This window comes from Pholis gunnellus (assembly GCF_910591455.1).
Source record: "Pholis gunnellus genome assembly, chromosome: 8".
Classification (NCBI taxonomy): Eukaryota; Metazoa; Chordata; class Actinopteri; order Perciformes; family Pholidae; genus Pholis; species Pholis gunnellus.
In genome coordinates, this window is record NC_136534.1 from 25,964,800 (window position 1) to 25,989,579 (window position 24,780).

Genomic DNA, 24,780 nt, shown 5'->3' on the forward strand with positions numbered 1-24,780 from the left:
AAGAGTAGCAGCACACCAAGCTGGATATTTAATTTCCTCTTTCAAAGGTTTAATGATGAAGTGACCTTAACAAATGTGTATTTGTAACAGAGAGCACATCCTGTGCAGCGGCATGTATTTACAGATAACAAAAGAAAGGTCAGAAAAAGAAGAAGGCTTCATGTTCTGCTGACATTTTGACCTGTAAGTGCTGTAAAGTTAACACAGCCGGTGATCACGAATCCTCACCTTCACACATCAACACCCGTCGCAGCATCATGGAGGCCAGTAGTTGCCGATGAATTATCTTCCAGCACGTTCTGACTCCTTTTGGTTCAAGATCTAATTAGCAAAGTCTCAGTGTAGGAGAGCATTAAAAAGTTACAGTTAAAAGAAGAAGAAAAGATCAAAGTCGAGATGATCTAACAGAGCCGATCCAGAGGCCGACTGTACTGAATGTAAACCTTGAGTGAACGAGGCAGACGTATGTTACACACACATCAGACTGTGAGAAGCTTCAGCTCAACATCACTCTTCATGCTCTGGTCTAATCTGAGATTTTGGTCTATTTTCTTCCATAACTCGTCTTCTTTCAGACTATTGGAAAGAAAAACATCCAAACTTTGTCTGTTTGCGTCTGTAGATTTATCCTAAAGTTAACATCACATAATGCCTCATTTGCATATTTAAACACCACATTTCAGTAAACTTGTAACACAGTAAATCCTCCTCTTAGTGTGAGTGATGAAGCGGTGAAGGTTCATGGTGATATCTATGAGTTCATGTGTTAACTCTTCACCTGTAGAGTCTCTAAACGTCTGTAATGAACTAAACGTCTCTTTAAAGGACGTTTTCTCTCAATGAGTTTGTTCTCAGACTCTGATGATAAATCTCCACTTCAGCAGCTCTTACACACACCAAACGTTACACGTTCATTCCTCTCTATGTGCTGAAGGTTCACACATCACTCACACACTCATCTATACATTATATTAATATAAACATGGAGGAAATGGATTTATGTTATGGCCTTTGTCAGTATGTTCTAGTGATATAAAAATATATCCTAAATCCCCTAAAAACCTTTGACTCTAATATGTCAACGAAATGAAACAAGAATGTTGAACCAATGTTACCAACAGTAGAACAAATAAGCACACATTTGCAGAGATAAGGCATCATTTCCATATTTTTAACACACATTTTCAGCTTGTAATAAAAAAGGAAATGGTCTCGATGTAAGTGATGAACTGGGTGCGTGTCATCGTGAGATCTATTATCTGCTCGTATTTTACCGTATTGTACCTGTAGTGTCTCCTTTTTAAATGACTCGTGACTCGTAGCACTGGTGAGTGCAAGAAATACACAGATAAAGTGTGAGAATCGCGTGTGTGCGGTTTATAAGAGTTACCAAACACAAACATTTCGTAATTGAAGGGAGAAAACGTCTCTCTCTCTCCACTTCGGGTGAGTTTCATTTAATTATTGTTGGTGAGTAGGAAAAGCGTTCTCACACCAAGCATACATCATCTAAAGTTAACCATTAGCACGCTGCCCGTCACACTGCTTTTCATGGGAGGATTATATTTCCATAACACTGTGTTTGGTTTTGAATTTCCACTATCAGTGAGATGCAAATCTCTTTCTCAACCAGAAAGCAGAAGTTGCTCACTTGGAGGTTTGGTGTTGATAGACTGAGCTGAAAAGAGGAACCAACTGGTTCTCCTATTAAGATGCCCGGTGGTTTAATACCGGCAGCACTTCTCTGTCTGTAAGTCAGTCCGAGCTCATCAGGGCGGCTGCAGCGATGGCAGAGGAGGAGGAGGTGAACTACGCCTCGGTGGTGTTCAAATCCAACAAACAACCTCCACCTGAAGGTCAGTTTCACTTTTTTAGTCACAGAAGATGTAATGATGTCGGGCTGCTGCTAGACGGTGTATCTTTGTTTATGTGAGCGCACGTTGTTTTCTTCCAAGTAAGGTTAACGTTTGAGATGCGCTGTCAGTGAAATGTGCTTTGTGCAACAGGAAGCATCAGTAATCTGCTCATCGTTTATCATTTGGACAAAGAAAAGTGTTTGACTGCAGAGAGAGAACGAGTTTTTGTGAACGTGAGCAGATTAGATGTCGAGCTGACTCAGCACTTTATGCATTGATGTTTTTAATAATGCCAATGTTGATGATGGGGAGCTGCTCACCCATAACATTCAAATATAGACGCACAATGTTGATCTACTTTCCCTTTAAGTTAACAACGATTCCACAAACATTTCCATATTTCAGTGTTTTACTTCAGTAATAATTTGCTGAACTCACGTTGCTCTTCTGTTTAATAGTTCCCGTTAACGTGTGTTTGAGACGTGCACTGGAACGGTTATTTGTTCAGTGTTTCCTCTTCCGTCTGTGATCAGCTAACTGTCATTTATTGACTTTTATCTGTTTTTAATGCAAAACATGGAATGACCAACGATGAACAAATGACGTCTTTCTATTAGAATTCAAGGATGAAACCGATCACAATAACGCAATAAGCTTTTAAGATGCGACGCTACAGGAACAAACGGGTATTATTAATGGTTCCATTGTATTTGCTTCCGTAACATTTCTTCTTCAGACTAAAAGAAAGAAAACATTTATTTTATTACTTTGTCTGTTTGTGTCTATAGATTTCTACTAAATTCACCAAAAGTTACCTTCAGAGAACGACTCATTTGAAAATGTAAACATACATTTACAAAAAACTTATAACACAATAACTCCTCCTCTTAGTGTGAGTGATGAAGTGGTGAAGCTTCATGGTGATATCTATGAGTTCATGTGTTAACTCTTCACCTGTAGAGTCTCTAAACGTCTGTAATGAACTAAACGTCTCTTTAAAGGACGTTTTCTCTCAATGAGTTTGTTCTCAGACTCTGATGATAAATCTCCACTTCAGCAGCTCTTACACACACCAAACGTTACACGTTCACTCCTCTCTATGTGCTGAAGGTTCACACATCACTCACACACTCATTTATACATTATATTAATATAAACATGGAGGAAAATGAACTTATACCTTATTTCTGGCGTCTCTCCCATTAAAAGTCACTTGACAGCTGTGAGATTGTCTCCTTTCACCTTTCAGTTAAGAGGGAGGAGGAAACGGTGTACGATGAAGTGAAGAAGAAAGGCGAAGCAACCGAACTAACTGCTGACACAAACGGTAAGCTGAAAGAGTATTCTATTATTTATTATTTATTATTTATTATTTCTAGTACTACCACCACTACTTTACCTTCATTACTAAGATAGTCCAGACTCATGAGGAGCAGTGCTCAGCCGGTGGAATCAGATGTACATTTCCTCTGGAGGAGCTTTGTCAAAAAAACACAAAACCATGATGTCATCAGGGTAATCTCAGGTTTAACTTGGAAACGTAATCATGGGACGTGTAGGATCCAGTGTTCTGGGATTAATTGGGGATTTTATATTTTGTGTTTCAGCGTTTATGAATCTTGTTTTGAGTGTTGGACGACTGCTTTAAGTGCAACTCATTTTACAGTCACTACTACAAGAATACTGCTGTATTTCTCTGTAAAAGTCAGATGTTATATTATCTCTGTGAAAGGATTCTGCATAGAATCGGATTTAGCTTTTTATTGGATTTAAATTATTTTTATTTATTTATTTTTTATTAACCCCAGTCTCAAGTTGCAGGTAGGACTGTAAACAATGAACAGCTCGTGAGAAACCTCATGTCTGCTTTTATCTAGCGAGACATTTTAGGAAAATGTCGTGTGACATGAAAACTCATTTTAGGCTTTTGCGTGTCATTTTACGTCACATCGTTACCGTGAAACGACTTCATGAGGAAACAGGCAACAAAACCTTTCAGTTAGGTTTAGGGAACACATCATGGCTGGGCTTAGAGTAACTGCGTAAACTACGTAAAAAGTAAATAATTTAACATAAGTACGTAAACCCAAACCCCAAAGATCTCTAACGTAACTTCAAAGTAACACTTTGGGACACGTTACATTGCAGTAACAGTTACAGACCACACAATGTAAGATGCAGGGCTATTGCTCGCTGTAGTCATCCCTCCTGTTTGTACTGACTATTAAGAGATCCATTCCTAATTAGCTTGCAATGGGAATGAAAATGTGCAGTCCTCGTTCTGAGTAAAACTGTATTCCAAAGTTTATAGAAGGCTTTGGAAGTCTGAGTTGGTCAAATCAAGTCGATGCCTTTTATGTAGTAATGTCATTTTACTAAAATTCTCTCCCTGTGTTAATGTGTATATATATATATATATATATAGTATTTTTTGTCTCAGCAGGAGTCTTGCCAGACAGGAAAGCAAGCAGCAGACATCGCCACTATCAGCAGCTGGCTGGTTGTTTGGGGATTCTTTGTGTCATTTTGCTGTTGGGCCTCATAGTCGTCTGTTACTTCCGTAAGTATTCAACATCAGTTCTCTATCAGAAGCTCAGACTATCTATTGGTAGTTTGTTTTACATATCATGCATTTCTGTCTGTATTTGTTTTCTGAATCTGTTACACAAAGTTCATTTCTGGGCAGAATAATCACTGTAGAAATGTATTCAGACAGGAAGTATTTCATAAGATTTGTTATGTTAAACAATGTGTGACCATTTATTCCATATTCTGCATTAGAGAAGCCCATTGAGATACACAGGGAAACACAATGAATGAATCTAAACTGTATTGTTAATATTTCCCCAATTTAACTTCAGAATGAAGAACTTGGTTTAGTCGATTGAATAGTTTAATTTGTAGGAGACTTTCATTTTCGAGACAATGAGGGAAAAATACGGTATACATAAAAGGAATTAAAGAATGAGTCAAGTGATATTCTATATTTTTCTTATTGTCAACAAATCCCATGATTAGACCCAAACCAGCACTGAATGTATCCACTAACAACTGTGTTTTAAAGCCAGATCTTCACTCTCTGCCATGGAACTCTATTAAAAACACATCAGTGAGCCACAATGTTGCACTGGGTGGCATCTAAACTACAGGGAAACGTTGAATTACGACATTTCTGAACCAAAAATACGTTTCATAAATACGTTTCATATCATCATCATATCACATTTGCAGAAACGCGCAATGCCACGTTCTAAAGCAACTGGTTTGGATTCGGCAACAAAAGTACTTTAAGGTTTAAAAATTGTCCTGATTTGTGTTGAAATTAAAACGTAACATTGTAAAATGTAACATTGTAACAACGCATTTACGTAACGCAACGACGTAACGCATTTACGTAACGCAACGACGTAGCGCAACGACGTAACGCATTTACGTAACGCAACGACGTAACGCATTTACGTAACGCAATTATGTAACAACGTAACGTAACAACGTAACGTAACAACGTAAAGTAACAACGTAACGTAACAACGTAACGTAACAACGTAACGTAGCAACGTAACGTAACTAGCGTAAATAAAGAACAACCTTTTGCAGATTTTCTAACGTAATGTCAAGTAACACGCGCATCAACAGTACATAACAATCATCAATGCGACCAATATTTGAGGTTTCACTTGGGACACAAACAGTGGTCTCCTGGGTGAAAGTCCTGTATTTGTCTGACTTATCAACCGTTCTCTGAATGCCATAAGTGGACATTCTTGTTTGCTGTACTTGTTATCACTACACGTAACTTTCAACAGCCGCTGCTCGTTCTCCTAGCTATCCCAACCTATCACTTGCTTTTACCGAATGCAACAATGACGACATTCATCGTATCCGTGGTGTGCAGAAACGTACATTTCTTTCCCCCGAGCCACTGGGCTGCTTTTGAGTCAATCCCAGAGACAATTGACTCAAAGCTTCATTGTCCGGTTGTTCTTGGCAGTGTCATATATTTACGTCTTCAGTAGGAACCAAAGGTGTTGGGTCTGAGTGTAAAAGAGCCCATGAGGGAAGTCCAACACATTTGTGGTTTTAGTCTGTTCATGGGATTTGTTTAAATCTTCCAAAACGCTGGAAAACCTGAAGTAAGACTGACTTACAGGTAAATTGACAAAACCGATGTTACAATATCACTATAATTAAAAAGTCAAAATCTTTATTTTTCAGTTGCCACATTAAGTTGTGAGAGTGATAAAAAGGAGCTGAACCAGTTAAAAGAAAACAGCACGACTCTGCAGGCAGCCAATGACAACCTGACAAACCGCAACGTCAGACTCAGTTTAGACAATGACAACCTGAGAACGGAACGCAACGATCTGACGTTCCAGTTGGGCAACCTGACACAAAACTATACTGTCTTAGAACGCAAGATCACAAACCTGACAACACAGAACCAGCAGCTGGAGACAGAGAAGAACAACTTAACAGAACAAATACAAACCATGGAGAAGAACCAGAATGAGCTCAACGTCAGCAGAGCTCAGTGGATCATCGATTCCTACTGCCCCAAAGATAATGGAGCTACAGGTATGATCAGATTACATGAATTAGGTCCAAAAATAACCAATAATAATATCACAATGAAGTTGTTTATTGTTGGTCTCTGTTCTTTCAGTGAGAACGTGTAAAGCTTGTCAGGCGGGCTGGGTACCCAACGAGTCCAGTTGCTATGCGATTAATGACGCTGTTCCTGCTAATCAGAGAACCTGGGAACAAGCTCGAGGAGACTGTGGAGGAAAGATTTCAGATTTAGTGATTGTACAAGATCAACAGGAGAAGGTGATGAGAGAACTGTGGGGATGTTTATGACACAATTATAAATCAAAATGTATTTTCTAGGTGAGTCTGTAGTGCATGTTTACCAATATTTAAGTATTAATATAAATGATGTAAATAAGCTCTTACATCGGGACAATTACTTACAGTCACACCTGCACAACTCTTCTCTTTAAATACACATGCAGCACCTTCTCAATTCAATTTGAGTTCAGGGTCTTCAGATTATTCCCCTGTTGCATGGGAGGTGAATTGGAGAGGGTCTACGAAAATATAGATTTTAGGAATGTGCCTACAATAGCCTGATTTAAAGGAATATACTGTGAGTAAGGTGCAGAGAGGCCTGGTTAGCTTAATCCAGCTCTACTGTCCTGTGAGGTCACACTCACATGCATTCCTATGTCGCCCTGTGTAGCCCTGTTTAGCCCTGTGTAGCCCTGTTTAGCCCTGTTTAGCCCTGTTTAGCCCTGTTTAGCCCTGTTTAGCCCTGTTTAGCCCTGTGTAGCCCTGTTTAGCCCTGTTTAGCCCTGTTTAGCCCTGTTTAGCTCTGTTTAGCCCTGTTTAGCCCTGTGTAGCCTGTGTAGCCCTGTTTAGCCCTGTTTAGCCCTGTTTAGCCCTGTTTAGTCCTGTTTAGTCCTGTTTAGCCCTTACTTGCTACGTTGACATACATCACTTTCACACATGAATATTTAAACAATCAACATTTATTATTACACCAACATTGTGACCCTCCGTCCTCCCGGTCGTTAGTCCCGCCCCCCTGAGAACCCGGTAGGTTACCGAATAGTCTCATCAGATTCTCCTGATTGGCTGGAAACACATCGACACCTGACCAACCAATACGATAAGGACACGAGAGGTTCAAGTGCAGCTCAAACTGTAGGACACTTGAGTACTTTTCCAAACTATGAACACAAATGCAAAAGTTTTACAGACATTCAAAATAACACATGTGAATGAATTAGCAGGGCGCTACACATACATGACACTTTAATAACATACTTGTTTTAACATCCTCTTTATTTGTTTGTTTTGTTTATCATATTGATTTGTATATTTTCATCTTTTCTATTTTTGAGTTATTTCTTTTACTAATACACTATTTTTATCATCACACACCAGTCACCAAGTCAAATCCCTTGTGTGAGTAACATAGTTGGCAATAAATCGTTTCTGATTTGTAAATGAAATAAAAAGTTGACATATTATAATGTTTCTGTTACATCAGGACTTCATCGATGAGACCTTCTGGTTTACGGCTGAATGCTGGATCGGCCTGAGAGCTGAAGAAGGGAAATGGAAGTGGATCGATGGAACTGAGCTGACTGAGAGGTAAGAGACACATTCTTTAACACGTTGAGTCAAATGTTCTATCAGCCTTTGATCTAAACATCATGTTGTTCCTTCAGCTCCTGGATAGAAGCTCCTGTTGAAGGTCACTGTGCCACTTCTATCAAGGGCCATGGATGGAGATCAGTGATGTGTGACCTACAGAGACAATGGATCTGTGGAATGAAAGCTTTAACTATTTAAACTTCTCATACTTCATACTAGAGGAGATTACTGGATACTCTTACATGTAATCAAGAGGCTCATAAATATCAAACTATGTAGAATTCTACTTCTGTGTTTTACAAATATGAACAATTTAAGAGTTATTATTTATACAGAAACAAATATTATTTTTATAAAGTAGCTTCAAAGCAGACGCTCAGCTTTAAGGTGTATTATGGGATTCATTTGGTACTTTGTGTCTGACTCCGGACATCATGACCTGAAGGGTTAATAAACTATTAATTCATTATTATTAACTTACAATGTGTTTTCCTTCTACTGCGTTAGAGATGCAATGCTTCTGATTTATATACCAGCAGATTAATAAACGGCATCAACAACACTGATCAGGTTCCTGTTTTCTATCGCTCATTTTATGTTGATGCTGCTCATGAACCAACATGGCGCTGCATCACTTGTTCTCAACAGAACGTTCCAGACTCTGTTCCCCTTCAGTATTCAGGTCTATACTTTACTTCACTTGTCTTGTACAGCTGATGGTTCAGAGTTCATCCGTCTAGAGGCGAGTTCATCTGTTAGTCTGTTGTAACCTGTGAATAAATGTGCAGCCACACGTTGTTGTTTTTCTCTTTTTCTTGTCTGACACCTGTCTGTCTGCTGTCACCTGTCTGTCTGTTGTCACCTGTCTGTCTGTTGTCACCTGTCTGTCTGCTGTCACCTGTCTGTCTGTTGTCACCTGTCTGTCTGCTGTCACCTGTCTGTCTGCTGTCACCTGTCTGTCTGCTGTCACCTGTCTGTCTGTTGTCACCTGTCTGTCTGCTGTCACCTGTCTGTCTGTCTGCTGTCACCTGTCTGTCTGCTGTCACATGTCTGTCTGCTGTCACCTGTCTGTCTGTTGTCACCAGTCTGTCTGCTGTCACCTGTCTGTCTGCTGTCACCTGTCTGTCTGCTGTCACCTGTCTGTCTGTTGTCACCTGTCTGTCTGCTGTCACCTGTCTGTCTGCTGTCACCTGTCTGTCTGTTGTCACATGTCTGTCTGTTGTCACCTGTCTGTCTGCTGTCACCTGTCTGTCTGCTGTCACATGTCTGTCTGCTGTCACCTGTCTGTCTGTTGTCACCTGTCTGTCTGCTGTCACCTGTCTGTCTGCTGTCACCTGTCTGTCTGTTGTCACCTGTCTGTCTGTTGTCACCTGTCTGTCTGCTGTCACCTGTCTGTCTGTTGTCACATGTCTGTCTGCTGTCACCTGTCTGTCTGTTGTCACATGTCTGTCTGTTGTCACCTGTCTGTCTGCTGTCACCTGTCTGTCTGTTGTCACATGTCTGTCTGCTGTCACCTGTCTGTCTGTTGTCACCTGTCTGTCTGCTGTCACCTGTCTGTCTGTTGTCACATGTCTGTCTGTTGTCACCTGTCTGTCTGTTGTCACCTGTATGTCTGTTGTCACCTGTCTGTCTGTTGTCACCTGTCTGTCTGCTGACACCTGTCTGTCTGCTGACACCTGTCTGTCTGTTGTCACCTGTCTGTCTGCTGACACCTGTCTGTCTGCTGACACCTGTCTGTCTGTTGTCACCTGTCTGTCTGTTGTCACATGTCTGTCTGCTGTCACCTGTCTGTCTGTTGTCACCTGTCTGTCTGCTGACACCTGTCTGTCTGCTGACACCTGTCTGTCTGTTGTCACCTGTCTGTCTGCTGTCACCTGTCTGTCTGCTGTCACCTGTCTGTCTGCTGTCACCTGTCTGTCTGTTGTCACATGTCTGTCTGCTGTCACCTGTCTGTCTGTCTGCTGTCACCTGTCTGTCTGCTGTCACCTGTCTGTCTGTCTGCTGTCACCTGTCTGTCTGTCTGTTGTCACCTGTCTGTCTGCTGTCACCTGTCTGTCTGTTGTCACCTGTCTGTCTGCTGTCACCTGTCTGTCTGTTGTCACCTGTCTGTCTGCTGTCACCTGTCTGTCTGTCTGCTGTCACCTGTATGTCTGCTGTCACCTGTCTGTCTGTTGTCACCTGTCTGTCTGCTGTCACCTGTCTGTCTGTCTGTTGTCACCTGTCTGTCTGCTGTCACCTGTCTGTCTGCTGTCACATGTCTGTCTGCTGTAACCTGTCTGTCTGTTGACACCTGTCTGTCTGTTGACACCTGTCTGTCTGTCTGCTGTCTGTCTGCTGTCACCTGTCTGTCTGTTGTCACCTGTCTGTCTGTTGTCACCTGTCTGTCTGCTGTCACCTGTCTGTCTGTCTGTTGTCACCTGTCTGTCTGCTGTCACCTGTCTGTCTGTTGTCACCTGTCTGTCTGCTGTCACCTGTCTGTCTGTTGTCACCTGTCTGTCTGCTGTCACCTGTCTGTCTGTCTGCTGTCACCTGTATGTCTGCTGTCACCTGTCTGTCTGTTGTCACCTGTCTGTCTGCTGTCACCTGTCTGTCTGTCTGTTGTCACCTGTCTGTCTGCTGTCACCTGTCTGTCTGCTGTCACATGTCTGTCTGCTGTAACCTGTCTGTCTGTTGACACCTGTCTGTCTGTTGACACCTGTCTGTCTGTCTGCTGTCTGTCTGCTGTCACCTGTCTGTCTGTTGTCACCTGTCTGTCTGTTGTCACCTGTCTGTCTGCTGTCACCTGTCTGTCTGTCTGTTGTCACCTGTCTGTCTGCTGTCACCTGTCTGTCTGTTGTCACCTGTCTGTCTGCTGTCACCTGTCTGTCTGTTGTCACCTGTCTGTCTGTTGTCACATGTCTGTCTGCTGTCACATGTCTGTCTGTTGTCACCTGTCTGTCTGCTGTCACCTGTCTGTCTGCTGTCACCAGTCGACCCTCATCTGCCTGCTTGTCTCTTATTGTTGTTGTCGTGTCAGACTGACTGATATATTTCACATACTCTGCCTGCTTTGATGTTTTGTGCTTCTGACACATTCTGTATGTTTTTATTGTCTAACAATGCAACACCATCTCGTCTTTAGTCCATGTTTCTATGTAACATAATTATCCCTCATTTATTTGCTTGGTATGTTGTTTTATGAGCCTCTGTGTTGCACGTCTTAATATTCTCTCTTCTTTCATCGTTTCTTCACGCTTTGTAAAGAGTAACAGATTCATAACTTCGTCATTTTAAAGTTATATTCTGTTTTTAGAGTGAAAACTTTGTAACATCTGTCCAGGGACTACAGGAGACAAATCAGCTCTCGGCTAACTCACATTTACAGGAATGTTGTATTAATGTGCACTGTCCCTACCAAAGACAACCAATAAAAGAAGTTAAATATAAATTAAAGGTTGGCGGCAGCAGCGTGAGAAGATGCTCAACGTGTGGGTGAAAACCATGAAAAGAGAAGTCTTCTATCACAACACTCTTATCCGCTAACCAGACAACAACTCTGTCACAACTTTAAAGCAGAACTAAAAACAAAGAGCTCTCTGTGAAATTTAAATGTCAACTTTTACATTTCCCTCACCGACTCAAACGGGCTGTTACTTTATAAATATACTGATGTGCAGTTGAGATCCTCTGAGGTAGAATTAAACGATACATCTCATTGTTTCTTCAACAGTGTGTTGTATTGTGTTTCGTGACAACACGTCAGCAGCCGATGCTTTAGAAGCGTCACAATTCATTTTCTGCTTCATCTGCTGTAACTTTATCTTTCCAGTCTGCTCAACATAGTCAACATTATGCAAATGAGGGTTCATTTACTGTTCATGTAAGATAATGTAACTAATGTTCATGCAGCCATATGCATTATGGGTAAGAAGCCAGCTACCCGAGGTATATTATCAACACAATTATATAAAACTAGCGGGAAAAAAATGTAAAAAATATAACATCACCTTAGAATGACCCCATTTATTACTTAAATTAAGCCAAATATTTTTCCGGAGAAACCTGCCGGTGTGTTCCTTTCACTGGAACACTTCTGTTTGTGTTAAAGCAAACTTTTCACTCAATTTAGCAGATAATCAGATAATGAGTCTCGCTCGTTCTTCTCTTTCAGTCTCTTCCACCAAAGGACTCGGGTCAGGTGACCTTCCAATCCACTGTGAACACTTAACATTCATCTGGAAGCAAAGCTGTGTTCATGGTTCCTGTCCCAGACTTAAGGAAGGAACGGACTGTTAGCTTCACTTCAGGTTATGTGCTTTCTTATCAGTGTTGCACATTTACATCAAGTGGCATCAATTTAAATTACATACTTTACATTAATACCTGTATGACCATTTTTAATGACTTATTAAAATCGTGTTTATGCACATTTGTTCTCAACTGAATCTTCTCAGAGCTGTTTACATTCTGATGCACTGAATATTAATATGTAGAGCTGACTGTTGAGCTTTATCGACAAGAAAATCCATGTTGTATTCCGTCGTACTGAATAAAAGTTCTCATCAAGTCAGAACGTAATTCAGGAAGTTGCAGCAGTGTTGGTGAAACAGACGGAGATTGAAATAACCACACAGTCACAACCTGAGAGCAGAAGTGCATCAGAGCGGACCAGACACCCTCCTGACAGCTCTCATTCAGAACTGAAGCAGGATTTTACACATTTGTTCAGGATGAACAGGAAACCAATGGATGAAACAGGTACTTTAACATATTCTAACATTCTCTATTGTGTCTGTTTGTGTCCCAGGATGATGGTATGTTGGTATGATGGTATGATGGTATGTTGGTATTAGGGCTGCACGATTATGGCCGAAATCATAATCACGATTATTTTGATCAATATTGAGATCACGATTATTTGTCACGATCATTTATTCATTCTTTTCAGTGTTTACAGGTTTTTTGGGGGGGGGGGGGGGGGGGTGCTACTCGCAGGAGAGCGCGCGCGGATCGGGGCGGAACACCGCCGTGTGCGATACAGAGAGCAGGGGGATTGTAAACGCGCGACCATGTAGTGACAGACGTGACATGCCGGCGTGTAAATAAATGAAGCACAAGTACTCGTCCTTCAAGCTCCCGTCTCTCTACAATTCTACTTCTACAGGGTGCGCGCATGACAGCTCTCATCTCGTTCGCCCCCTGGTGGTCGGCTGACTGTTAATTGAGGAAGCGCTTGATTTGATATGTAGCAGAGCATTTTAAACGTCAATATCACAGACGATCATGCTCATTTAATTGTGGCAGCCAAAATTCTGATCGCGATTAAAACTCGATTAATTGTGCAGCCCTGTTGGTATGATGGTATGTTGTTATGTTGGTATGATGGTATGTTGTTATGTTGGCATGATGGTATGTTGTTATGTTGGCATGATGGTATGTTGTTATGTTGTTATGTTTGTAATGCGTGATGCTGCCGGTGCTGAACACACGAACACCAAAAGGGTTTAAAATGCAAAGATGTGTTTAAAGTTGCATCTTTTGTCTTATGTTTCCACTCTGATCAACACACTGGGAACAATCAGGTTTATTGTATATTTTGCTCAGAGTAAGAAAAAAACCAAATATTATATTTTAAAAAGTCCGAGTAAAGAGTGTTCTGTGCAGGTAATATCAAGTGGAATGGTCTCGTATGTTAACCGTCAACTAACGTAAATGCAGAAGTAAAGTATTCTCAGTTTAACAAACTTAAGGTATTTGTAGTAATCTTTCTGTGCAGCAGCATATTGTTGTTCTTTGCTTCTGATGCTTTGACTGCCAACAATTAATATTACAATGTAGAAATTAATGATGAAATCCATATTTTGTATCAGCGTGCTCAACATATTGGGAGTGAAACTGCATCTAAACCTTTGTGTTTGATCTGTTTCAGAGGGAATCAGTGAGGAAGATGACTATGTTAATGATCCAGTACGTGCTGTGGATAAAGGTGCAGCCTCTCCAGGTGCCTAATGAACACAATACATTCATCTAATGTTGTTAATCATGATGTAAAATAGTGATTAAGATTTAAAATGAGAATGTTTTAAAGCTCACCTACTTTTGTTCTCTATTTAAAATGCATCCAAACACATTTGACTGTTAAATCAACATCCTGAGTGTAACTTGTATGTTTTGTGTGCATCAGACCAGAGGCGTCTCCTCCTCACTCGGTCTCTTCCACTGATAGCAGTGTGTTGGCTGATACTGTTGCTCATCGTGGGCCTTCGTCTCCACTGTGAGTACCTTCTGTGTGAACGTCAGCTCACATTAGTTTCTTCTCAACTTGTTTATCTGAATGTTTGGCTTCATCTGAAGTTTCAACCTTTTTAGTACGAAGTTGACTCTGTGTGACACAAAGAGGACATGTTTGCACTAATAGCACTGTGACTACAAACAGTCTGCAAACATGTGAAACCATCATTTAAAGTATTTGATGATCACACGTGTGATACAAATGAACTTGCCTTGAAAGAGAGAGACCAACACTTTCCTCCGTCTGTCTCTGTAGTTACTTCTCTCATTTCTGAACACAACACCAAGCTGACGGCAGAAATCCAGAACCTGAGAGAACAAAATGAGAAGCTGGAGACAGAGAGGAACAACTACACGACTCTGCTGGCAGCCAATCACAACCTGACAACACAGAACCAGCAGCTGGAGACAGAGAAGAACAACTTAACAGAACAAATACAAACCATGGAGACGAACTGGAATGAGCTCAACGTCAGCAGAGCTCAGTGGAGCATCGATTCCTACTGCCCCAAAGATAAAGGAGCTACAGGTATGATCAGATTACATGAATTAGGTCCAAAAATAACCAATAATAATATCACAATGAAGTTGTTTATTGTTGGTCTCTGTTCTTTCAGTGAGAACGTGTAAAGCTTGTCCGGCGGGCTGGGGAACCATCGAGTCCAGTTGCTATGCGATTCATGACGCTGTTCCTGCTAAACAGAGAACCTGGGAACAAGCTCGAGGAGACTGTGGAGGAAAGAATTCAGATTTAGCGATTGTACAAGATCAACAGGAGAAGGTGATGAGAGAACTGTGGGGATGTTTATAACACAATTATAAATCAAAATGTATTTTCTAGGTGAGTCTGTAGTGCATGTTTACCAATATTTAAGTATTAAAATAAATACAAATAATATAAATAAGCATTTACATCCTCAAGACAATTACTTACAGTTACACAATTTTGCACAATTCTTCTCTTTAAATACACATACATGACACTTTAATAACATACTTGTTTTAACATACTCTTTATTTGTTTGTTTTGTTTATCATATTGATTTGTATATTTTCATGTTTTCTATTTTTGAGTTATTTCTTTTACTAATACACTATTTTTATCATCACACACCAGTCACCAAGTCAAATTCCTTGTGTGAGTAACATAGTTGGCAATAAATCGTTTCTGATTTGTAAATGAAATAAAAAGTTGACATATTATAATGTTTCTGTTACATCAGGACTTCATCGATGAGACCTTCTGGTTTACGGCTGAATGCTGGATCGGCCTGAGAGTTGAAGAAGGGAAATGGAAGTGGATCGATGGAACTGAGCTGACTGAGAGGTAAGAGACACATTCTTTAACACGTTGAGTCAAATGTTCTATCAGCCTTTGATCTAAACATCATGTTGTTCCTTCAGCTCCTGGATAGAAGCTCCTGTTGAAGGTCACTGTGCCACTTCTATCAAGGGCCAAGGATGGAGATCAGTGATGTGTGACCTAAAGAGACAATGGATCTGTGGAAAGAAAGCTTTAACTGTTTAAACTTCTCATACTTCATACTAGAGGAGATTACTGGATACTCTTACATGTAATCAAGAGGCTCATAAATATCAAACTATGTAGAATTCTACTTCTGTGTTTTACAAATATGAACAATTTAAGAGTTATTATTTATACAGAAACAAATATTATTTTTATAAAGTAGCTTCAAAGCAGACGCTCAGCTTTAAGGTGTATTATGGGATTCATTTGGTACTTTGTGTCTGACTCCGGACATCATGACCTGAAGGGTTAATAAACTATTAATTCATTATTATTAACTTACAATGTGTTTTCCTTCTACTGCGTTAGAGATGCAATGCTTCTGATTTATATACCAGCAGATTAATAAACGGCATCAACAACACTGATCAGGTTCCTGTTTTCTATCGCTCATTTTATGTTGATGCTGCTCATGAACCAACATGGCGCTGCATCACTTGTTCTCAACAGAACGTTCCAGACTCTGTTCCCCTTCAGTATTCAGGTCTATACTTTACTTCACTTGTCTTGTACAGCTGATGGTTCAGAGTTCATCCGTCTAGAGGCGAGTTCATCTGTTAGTCTGTTGTAACCTGTGAATAAATGTGCAGCCACACGTTGTTGTTTTTCTCTTTTTCTTGTCTGACACCTGTCTGTCTGCTGTCACCTGTCTGTCTGCTGTCACCTGTCTGTCTGTTGTCACCTGTCTGTCTGCTGTCACCTGTCTGTCTGCTGTCACCTGTCTGTCTGCTGTCACCTGTCTGTCTGTTGTCACCTGTCTGTCTGCTGTCACCTGTCTGTCTGTCTGCTGTCACCTGTCTGTCTGCTGTCACATGTCTGTCTGCTGTCACCTGTCTGTCTGTTGTCACCAGTCTGTCTGCTGTCACCTGTCTGTCTGCTGTCACCTGTCTGTCTGCTGTCACCTGTCTGTCTGTTGTCACCTGTCTGTCTGCTGTCACCTGTCTGTCTGCTGTCACCTGTCTGTCTGTTGTCACATGTCTGTCTGTTGTCACCTGTCTGTCTGCTGTCACCTGTCTGTCTGCTGTCACATGTCTGTCTGCTGTCACCTGTCTGTCTGTTGTCACCTGTCTGTCTGCTGTCACCTGTCTGTCTGTTGTCACCTGTCTGTCTGTTGTCACCTGTCTGTCTGCTGTCACCTGTCTGTCTGTTGTCACATGTCTGTCTGCTGTCACCTGTCTGTCTGTTGTCACCTGTCTGTCTGCTGTCACCTGTCTGTCTGTTGTCACATGTCTGTCTGTTGTCACCTGTCTGTCTGTTGTCACCTGTATGTCTGTTGTCACCTGTCTGTCTGTTGTCACCTGTCTGTCTGCTGACACCTGTCTGTCTGCTGACACCTGTCTGTCTGTTGTCACCTGTCTGTCTGCTGACACCTGTCTGTCTGCTGACACCTGTCTGTCTGTTGTCACCTGTCTGTCTGTTGTCACATGTCTGTCTGCTGTCACCTGTCTGTCTGTTGTCACCTGTCTGTCTGCTGACACCTGTCTGTCTGCTGACACCTGTCTGTCTGTTGTCACCTGTCTGTCTGCTGTCACCTGTCTGTCTGCTGTCACCTGTCTGTCTGTTGTCACATGTCTGTCTGCTGTCACCTGTCTGTCTGTTGTCACCTGTCTGTCTGCTGACACCTGTCTGTCTGCTGACACCTGTCTGTCTGCTGTCACCTGTCTGTCTGTTGACACCTGTCTGTCTGCTGTCACCTGTCTGTCTGTTGTCACCAGTCGACCCTCATCTGCCTGCTTGTCTCTTATTGTTGTTGTCGTGTCAGACTGACTGATATATTTCACATACTCTGCCTGCTTTGATGTTTTGTGCTTCTGACACATTCTGTATGTTTTTATTGTCTAACAATGCAACACCATCTCGTTTTTAGTCCATGTTTCTATGTAACATAATTATCCCTCATTTATTTGCTTGGTATGTTGTTTTATGAGCCTCTGTGTTGCACGTCTTAATATTCTCTCTTCTTTCATCGTTTCTTCACGCTTTGTAAAGAGTAACAGATTCATAACTTTGTCATTTTAAAGTTATATTCTGTTTTTAGGGTAAAAACTTTGTAACATCTGTCCAGGGACTACAGGAGACAAATCAGCTCTCGGCTAACTCACATTTACAGGAATGTTGTATTAATGTGCACTGTCCCTACCAAAGACAACCAATAAAAGAAGTTAAATATAAATTAAAGGTTGGCGGCGGCAGCGTGAGAAGATGCTCAACGTGTGGGTGAAAACCATGAAAAGAGAAGTCTTCTATCACAACACTCTTATCCGCTAACCAGACAACAACTCTGTCACAACTTTAAAGCAGAACTAAAAACAAAGAGCTCTCTGTGAAATTTAAATGTCAACTTTTACATTTCCCTCACCGACTCAAACGGGCTGTTACTTTATAAATATACTGATGTGCAGTTGAGATCCTCTGAGGTAGAATTAAACGATACATCTCATTGTTTCTTCAACAGTGTGTTGTATTGTGTTTCGTGACAACACGTCAGCAGCCGATGCTTTAGAAGCGTCACAATTCATTTTCTGCTTCATCTGCTGTAACTTTATCTTTCCAGTCTGCTCAACATAGTCAACATTATGCAAATGAGGGTTCATTTACTGTTCATGTAAGATAATGTAAATAATGTTCATGCAGCCACATGCATTATGGGTAAGAAGCCAGCTACCTGAGGTATATTATCAACACAATTATATAAAACTAATTTAAAGCGGGAGTGGGAGGTATTTCCTGCCTGATCTGAACCCAAGTGGTGCTTTGTTGTGTGACTTCTTTGCTGGTCATTGATTGGCCATCACAAACACCACTGGGTCGGTGTGCGGCCGAGTGTGAAGCGGTCGGGATGAGAGTCAGTCCCTCCAAGTCTGAGGCCAAGGTCCTCTGCTGGATAACGGTGGATTGCACCCTCCAGGTTTCGGGTTCGTCACTGCCCCCGAGCGAAGGAGTTCAATTATCTCGGGTTCAGAACACCTTGGGGTTCTCCAGGAAGAGCTGGAAAGTGTTTCTGGGAAGAGGGGCGCCTGGAGTACCCTCCTTAGCCTGATGCCCCCACAACCCGGCCTGGATAATCAAAAGACAATGGCTGATAGGTGTGGATAGAAGCTCCTGCTGAAGGTCACTGTGCCGTTTCTGTCCAGAACCAAGGATGGACATCAGTGATGTGTGACGAGAGGAAACAATGGATCTGCAAACAGGAAGCTTTGACTGTTTAAAACCTGCAGTCAGATTTGAGAAGGTTGGATACTCTGCAAAGATTGTGATAATATTGACCAGCTTATAAATATCAAATGTGTGTTTGTTTCTGTGTGCATCTTCGTTAGAGATGATTAAATGTTATATATATATATATATATATATATATATATAGTGTCTTATAGTGAATGAGAGACAAAACTTCCTCAAAGCTTCCTGTTTCTTCTTGTCATGTGACTTTTTAAATGGTGGCCTCTGATTGGCCGACAGAGGGCGCTGCATCCACTCAACAGAATGTCCTCAGAGCTGCTTTCTTCATTAGTGTTTGTAAAGAATGTAAAGAATATCAATATGTAGAAGTGACAGTAACATATTACCAATCTATCTAGAAGCCAGTTCATGTTTTAGTCTATCACATTAAATACAAATACCGCCACACATTGTTGTCATTGTCTTTGTTTCTCACATGTTGCTCGATGGACAACGTTTAACACGATTGAGCAGGATGCTCAAACGCCACAGCTCGAGGCAATGAGTGTCATGTTGGGTGTTTCACAAAGAGGATTTCATGTTGTCGTGTTGTTTTGTGCGACTGAAATGTCCATACGATAAGATGGGCCGTTCATTGCTGCGTATATGTATCAACGCTTAGAGCGACAGACTGGAATCCACCGATAGCAACGACAAATGATTAGTTTCATCATGAAGTCATTATTAAATCAATGCGCTCCAACACTACATCACACAACACAAAGATGTATCACACACCCGGTATTTCTTGGCTATTTGTTCATTAGATTATTTGATGTGACAGTGACCGTCCACCTTGAGTAAGAAAGACGTCTTTGGTATTACACGCTGATTCTTGGATGTACTTTATTTATTAAAGAGTTTTTAAGATAAAATCAGAGTGCCTCATGTTTTCCACCCTCGTGGACTGCTTGCTTCATCCTTAAAGAGCTCCCACACAGTGCAGCACCCCCCACTTAAGAAAACCCATTGAAGCTTTGGTGAGTGATGAACAAAACACAGGCTCACTGACGCCTGCTCACCTGAACCCCACACCGGGCTGAAGATCCGGTCTCAGCAGCAGCTACAGCTTTGACCCTTCTCTTTTCTTCATATTGTCTCTTAGAATACTGCTCATACAGGGAAAAGGTGGGTTTCATATAAAGCGGTTCAGCCTGCGTTTTGGGACAAATCCAGTAGAAACTGGTGTCAATAAAATTACATTAACGCTTTGTATTAATTCAACTTGTTTACGTGCGTTTCAGGCTACAATATGTAAATTCCTCATTTGGTTCCCCTTGTTTAAAATAAGAGAAACTAGACTTCCCCTTTACAACAACACGGTGTTATTACCTGTAAAGAAACCGCCTCAGTCACAACCTCAGAGCAGAAGTGCACTAAAGACCATCACAGCGGATCATTTCAGACCGAAGCATTTTAAACCTTTGTTCAGGATGAACACGATACCGCTGGATGAAACAGGTAAACTATTCTAATATTTATGTTTCTGCATGTCAGACGTTATCTACTGTATCTCCATAAGTAGCAGGATGTCATAATGTATGATGCTTCTGATGCTCCAAAGGGGTTTAAAATCCCAGATTATGATTTTGCATTATGATGTTTCCACTCTGCTCAACACAGAATAATAATATTTTGTGTGATTTTGTTTCGTTTTGTTTTTTGCAGAGAAAAGTAGGAAAGAAGCTGCCTCTCCTAACAGGGTGGTGGGTAGAATGGCAGCCAGCTCAGGTATATTATATAATTATCATAATAATATCAAAAATAATCATTAACAAAAACACGGTTTTAATTAAAGCAAATCACTTATTTTTAAGAAATATAATAATAATAATGATAATAATAATAATGATAATAATGATAATAATAATAATAATAATAATAATAATAATAATAATAATAATAATGATAATAATAATAATAATAATAATAATAATAATAATGATAATAATAATAATGATAATAATAATAATAATAATAATAATAATTCAATAATTTGTCTTTACAATTGTAAAAAGTGCTTAAAGATTAAACAGAAAACAGACGGCAGATGAAATGAATGAGACCAAAATAAATGTGCAGCGGGAAAGTAAAGATTAAAATGAATAAGATGAAATAAACAGGAATAAAACAGTACAGATAGACCATTACAAACATTAATAAAAACGTTACTGTGCCAGGGCTCGTGTTTAATATATGATATAGTGGCAAGTTGTGAGATTCAACGGTTTTAGCAGCACATATAGCTGAGTGTCGTCAATATGGAAAATGATAGAAACACATGGTGACTGCTGTTGAAAGGTGAACTGCAGCAGCGCGGGAAGAAGCTTTCCTTTCATCACGATTTAGCGTTAGCCGCTAACCATAGAAGCATAAACAAAGGCTTCCCTGTGTGAGCAGGTGGACAGAATAGAACAGAGAGAAAAAGCAGAACGTGACTGTTGCTTTTAATAACGTCAATAAATAGAATGAAGAACACATGTTCTTTATCTGACAGTAACATCCTTTCTGATACATTGAGACTTTCAGAGGTTCTCGTATTTCTGTGCAGCACGTTCATGATGTTTGCTTCAAATGCTTTGTATGACTGACAACAACGTATATTACAATGTTAAAGTTAATGATAAAAATCCATCTTTAGTGTCCTGTTTCCTCTGATGTAAAACTGCATGTTAGCGTTGGTGTTTGATGTTTATCTTTCAGAGGGAACCAAGGAGGAAGCTGACTATGTAAATGCAGCAGTATGCACGGTGGACAAAGAGGCAGCCCCTCCAGGTGCAACACAAACACAGTACAACTCACACATGTGATATTGTTCATTATGAGATGTATTCATGTATCTCTAATGAAATGTATCAAAGCTTGAATCCATATTCATAATGTAACTTGTATGTTTTGTGTGCATCAGACCAGAGGCGTCTCCTCCTCACTCGGTCTCTTCCACTGATAGCAGTGTGTTGGCTGATACTGTTGCTCATCGTGGGCCTTCGTCTCCACTGTGAGTACCTTCTGTGTGAACGTCGGCTCACATTAGTTTCTTCTCAACTTGTTTATCTGAATGTTTGGCTTCATCTGAAGTTTCAACCTTTTTAGTACGAAGTTGACTCTGTGTGACACAAAGAGGACATGTTTGCACTAATAGCACTGTGACTACAAACATAGTCTGCAAACATGTGAAACCATCATTTAAAGTATTTGATGATCACACGTGTGATACAAATGAACTTGCCTTGAAAGAGAGAGACCAACACTTTCCTCCGTCTGTCTCTGTAGTTACTTCTCTCATTTCTGAACACAACACCAAGCTGACGGCAGAAATCCAGAACCTGAGAAGGGAACGCAACAATCTGACGGTCCAGTTGGGCAACCTGACACAAAACTATACTGTCTTAGAAAGCAAGATCACAAACCTGACAACACAGAACCATCAGCTGGAGACAGAGAGGAACAACTACACGACTCTGCTGGCAGCCAATCACAACCTGACAACACAGAACCAGCAGCTGGAGACAGAGAAGAACAACTTAACAGAACAAATACAAACCATGGAGACGAACTGGAATGAGCTCAACGTCAGCAGAGCTCAGTGGAGCATCGATGCCTACTGCCGCAGAGATAATGGAGCTACAGGTATGATCAGATTACATGAATTAGGTCCAAAAATAACCAATAATAATATCACAATGAAGTTGTTTATTGTTGGTCTCTGTTCTTTCAGTGAGAACGTGTAAAGCTTGTCCGGCGGGCTGGGTACACAACGAGTCCAGTTGCTATGCGATTCATGACGCTGTTCCTGCTGATCAGAGAACCTGGGAACAAGCTCGAGGAGACTGTGGAGGAAAGAATTCAGATTTAGCGATTGTACAAGATCAACAGGAGAAGGTGATGAGAGAACTGTGGGGATGTTTATAACACAATTATAAATCAAAATGTATTTTCTAGGTGAGTCTGTAGTGCATGTTTACCAATATTTAAGTATTAAAATAAATACAAATAATATAAATAAGCATTTACATCCTCAAGACAATTACTTACAGTTACACAATTTTGCACAATTCTTCTCTTTAAATACACATACATGACACTTTAATAACATACTTGTTTTAACATACTCTTTATTTGTTTGTTTTGTTTATCATATTGATTTGTATATTTTCATGTTTTCTATTTTTGAGTTATTTCTTTTACTAATACACTATTTTTATCATCACACACCAGTCACCAAGTCAAATTCCTTGTGTGAGTAACATAGTTGGCAATAAATCGTTTCTGATTTGTAAATGAAATAAAAAGTTGACATATTATAATGTTTCTGTTACATCAGGACTTCATCGATTGGACCTTCTGGTTTACGGCTGAATGCTGGATCGGCCTGAGAGCTGAAGAAGGGAAATGGAAGTGGATCGATGGAACTGAGCTGACTGAGAGGTAAGAGACACATTCTTTAACACGTTGAGTCAAATGTTCTATCAGCCTTTGATCTAAACATCATGTTGTTCCTTCAGCTCCTGGATAGAAGCTCCTGTTGAAGGTCACTGTGCCACTTCTATCAAGGGCCAAGGATGGAGATCAGTGATGTGTGACCTAAAGAGACAATGGATCTGTGGAAAGAAAGCTTTAACTATTTAAACTTCTCATACTTCATACTAGAGGAGATTACTGGATACTCTTACATGTAATCAAGAGGCTCATAAATATCAAACTATGTAGAATTCTACTTCTGTGTTTTACAAATATGAACAATTTAAGAGTTATTATTTATACAGAAACAAATATTATTTTTATAAAGTAGCTTCAAAGCAGACGCTCAGCTTTAAGGTGTATTATGGGATTCATTTGGTACTTTGTGTCTGACTCCGGACATCATGACCTGAAGGGTTAATAAACTATTAATTCATTATTATTAACTTACAATGTGTTTTCCTTCTACTGCGTTAGAGATGCAATGCTTCTGATTTATATACCAGCAGATTAATAAACGGCATCAACAACACTGATCAGGTTCCTGTTTTCTATCGCTCATTTTATGTTGATGCTGCTCATGAACCAACATGGCGCTGCATCACTTGTTCTCAACAGAACGTTCCAGACTCTGTTCCCCTTCAGTATTCAGGTCTATACTTTACTTCACTTGTCTTGTACAGCTGATGGTTCAGAGTTCATCCGTCTAGAGGCGAGTTCATCTGTTAGTCTGTTGTAACCTGTGAATAAATGTGCAGCCACACGTTGTTGTTTTTCTCTTTTTCTTGTCTGACACCTGTCTGTCTGCTGTCACCTGTCTGTCTGCTGTCACCTGTCTGTCTGTTGTCACCTGTCTGTCTGCTGTCACCTGTCTGTCTGCTGTCACCTGTCTGTCTGCTGTCACCTGTCTGTCTGTTGTCACCTGTCTGTCTGCTGTCACCTGTCTGTCTGCTGTCACCTGTCTGTCTGCTGTCACCTGTCTGTCTGTTGTCACCTGTCTGTCTGCTGTCACCTGTCTGTCTGCTGTCACATGTCTGTCTGTTGTCACCTGTCTGTCTGTTGTCACCTGTCTGTCTGCTGTCACCTGTCTGTCTGCTGTCACCTGTCTGTCTGTTGTCACCTGTCTGTCTGTTGTCACCTGTCTGTCTGCTGTCACCTGTCTGTCTGTTGTCACATGTCTGTCTGCTGTCACCTGTCTGTCTGTTGTCACATGTCTGTCTGTTGTCACCTGTCTGTCTGCTGTCACCTGTCTGTCTGTTGTCACATGTCTGTCTGCTGTCACCTGTC

General features: G+C 40.7%; 3 protein-coding genes across 6 annotated transcripts; all 3 read left to right on the plus strand.

Moving 5' to 3' along the window:
• The first annotated feature begins 1,728 nt into the window (after nucleotides 1-1,728).
• On the plus strand, nucleotides 1,729-8,801 carry LOC306699453 (C-type lectin domain family 10 member A-like). 3 transcript variants are annotated; one of them, XM_079164067.1, is made up of 7 exons: nucleotides 1,729-1,856; nucleotides 3,106-3,183; nucleotides 4,297-4,416; nucleotides 6,072-6,431; nucleotides 6,520-6,683; nucleotides 7,909-8,012; nucleotides 8,090-8,801. In XM_079164067.1, the coding sequence occupies exons 1-7, from the start codon at nucleotides 1,787-1,789 to the stop codon at nucleotides 8,211-8,213; spliced, it is 1,020 nt and encodes a 339-aa protein (XP_079020193.1). In that variant the 5' UTR covers nucleotides 1,729-1,786; the 3' UTR covers nucleotides 8,214-8,801. The 3 variants fall into 3 exon arrangements, with proteins under 3 accessions (XP_079020193.1, XP_079020195.1, XP_079020194.1); XM_079164069.1 differs by having other exon boundaries at nucleotides 6,267-6,431; XM_079164068.1 differs by having other exon boundaries at nucleotides 4,300-4,416.
• A 3,664-nt stretch (nucleotides 8,802-12,465) lies between these two features.
• Nucleotides 12,466-16,401, plus strand: LOC306699523 (CD209 antigen-like protein A). The gene is made up of 7 exons (XM_079164157.1): nucleotides 12,466-12,752; nucleotides 13,924-13,995; nucleotides 14,179-14,268; nucleotides 14,542-14,814; nucleotides 14,903-15,066; nucleotides 15,509-15,612; nucleotides 15,690-16,401. Exons 1-7 carry the CDS (start codon nucleotides 12,725-12,727, stop codon nucleotides 15,811-15,813), a joined length of 855 nt encoding a protein of 284 aa, XP_079020283.1. The 5' UTR covers nucleotides 12,466-12,724; the 3' UTR covers nucleotides 15,814-16,401.
• A 4,007-nt stretch (nucleotides 16,402-20,408) lies between these two features.
• On the plus strand, nucleotides 20,409-24,249 carry LOC306700373 (uncharacterized protein). 2 transcript variants are annotated; one of them, XM_079165381.1, is made up of 8 exons: nucleotides 20,409-20,493; nucleotides 20,701-20,763; nucleotides 21,736-21,807; nucleotides 21,941-22,030; nucleotides 22,306-22,662; nucleotides 22,751-22,914; nucleotides 23,357-23,460; nucleotides 23,538-24,249. In XM_079165381.1, exons 1-8 carry the CDS (start codon nucleotides 20,466-20,468, stop codon nucleotides 23,659-23,661), a joined length of 1,002 nt encoding a protein of 333 aa, XP_079021507.1. In that variant the 5' UTR covers nucleotides 20,409-20,465; the 3' UTR covers nucleotides 23,662-24,249. The 2 variants fall into 2 exon arrangements, with proteins under 2 accessions (XP_079021507.1, XP_079021508.1); XM_079165382.1 differs by lacking the exon at nucleotides 20,701-20,763 and having other exon boundaries at nucleotides 20,443-20,493.
• The last annotated feature ends 531 nt before the right edge of the window (nucleotides 24,250-24,780 follow it).

Coding starts and splice junctions, on each gene's coding strand:
- LOC306700373 (XM_079165381.1), top strand. CDS start 20,466: ATGAACACGATACCGCTGGATGAAACAG. Junction 20,764..21,735: donor TAGAATGGCAGCCAGCTCAG/GTATATTATATA, acceptor TTTATCTTTCAG/AGGGAACCAAGGAGGAAGCT. Junction 22,663..22,750: donor CAGAGATAATGGAGCTACAG/GTATGATCAGAT, acceptor CTGTTCTTTCAG/TGAGAACGTGTAAAGCTTGT.
- LOC306699523 (XM_079164157.1), top strand. CDS start 12,725: ATGAACAGGAAACCAATGGATGAAACAG. Junction 14,269..14,541: donor CGTGGGCCTTCGTCTCCACT/GTGAGTACCTTC, acceptor CTGTCTCTGTAG/TTACTTCTCTCATTTCTGAA. Junction 15,067..15,508: donor TACAAGATCAACAGGAGAAG/GTGATGAGAGAA, acceptor CTGTTACATCAG/GACTTCATCGATGAGACCTT.
- LOC306699453 (XM_079164067.1), top strand. CDS start 1,787: ATGGCAGAGGAGGAGGAGGTGAACTACGCCTCGGTGGTGTTCAAATCC. Junction 1,857..3,105: donor CAAACAACCTCCACCTGAAG/GTCAGTTTCACT, acceptor TTCACCTTTCAG/TTAAGAGGGAGGAGGAAACG. Junction 3,184..4,296: donor ACTAACTGCTGACACAAACG/GTAAGCTGAAAG, acceptor TTTTTGTCTCAG/CAGGAGTCTTGCCAGACAGG.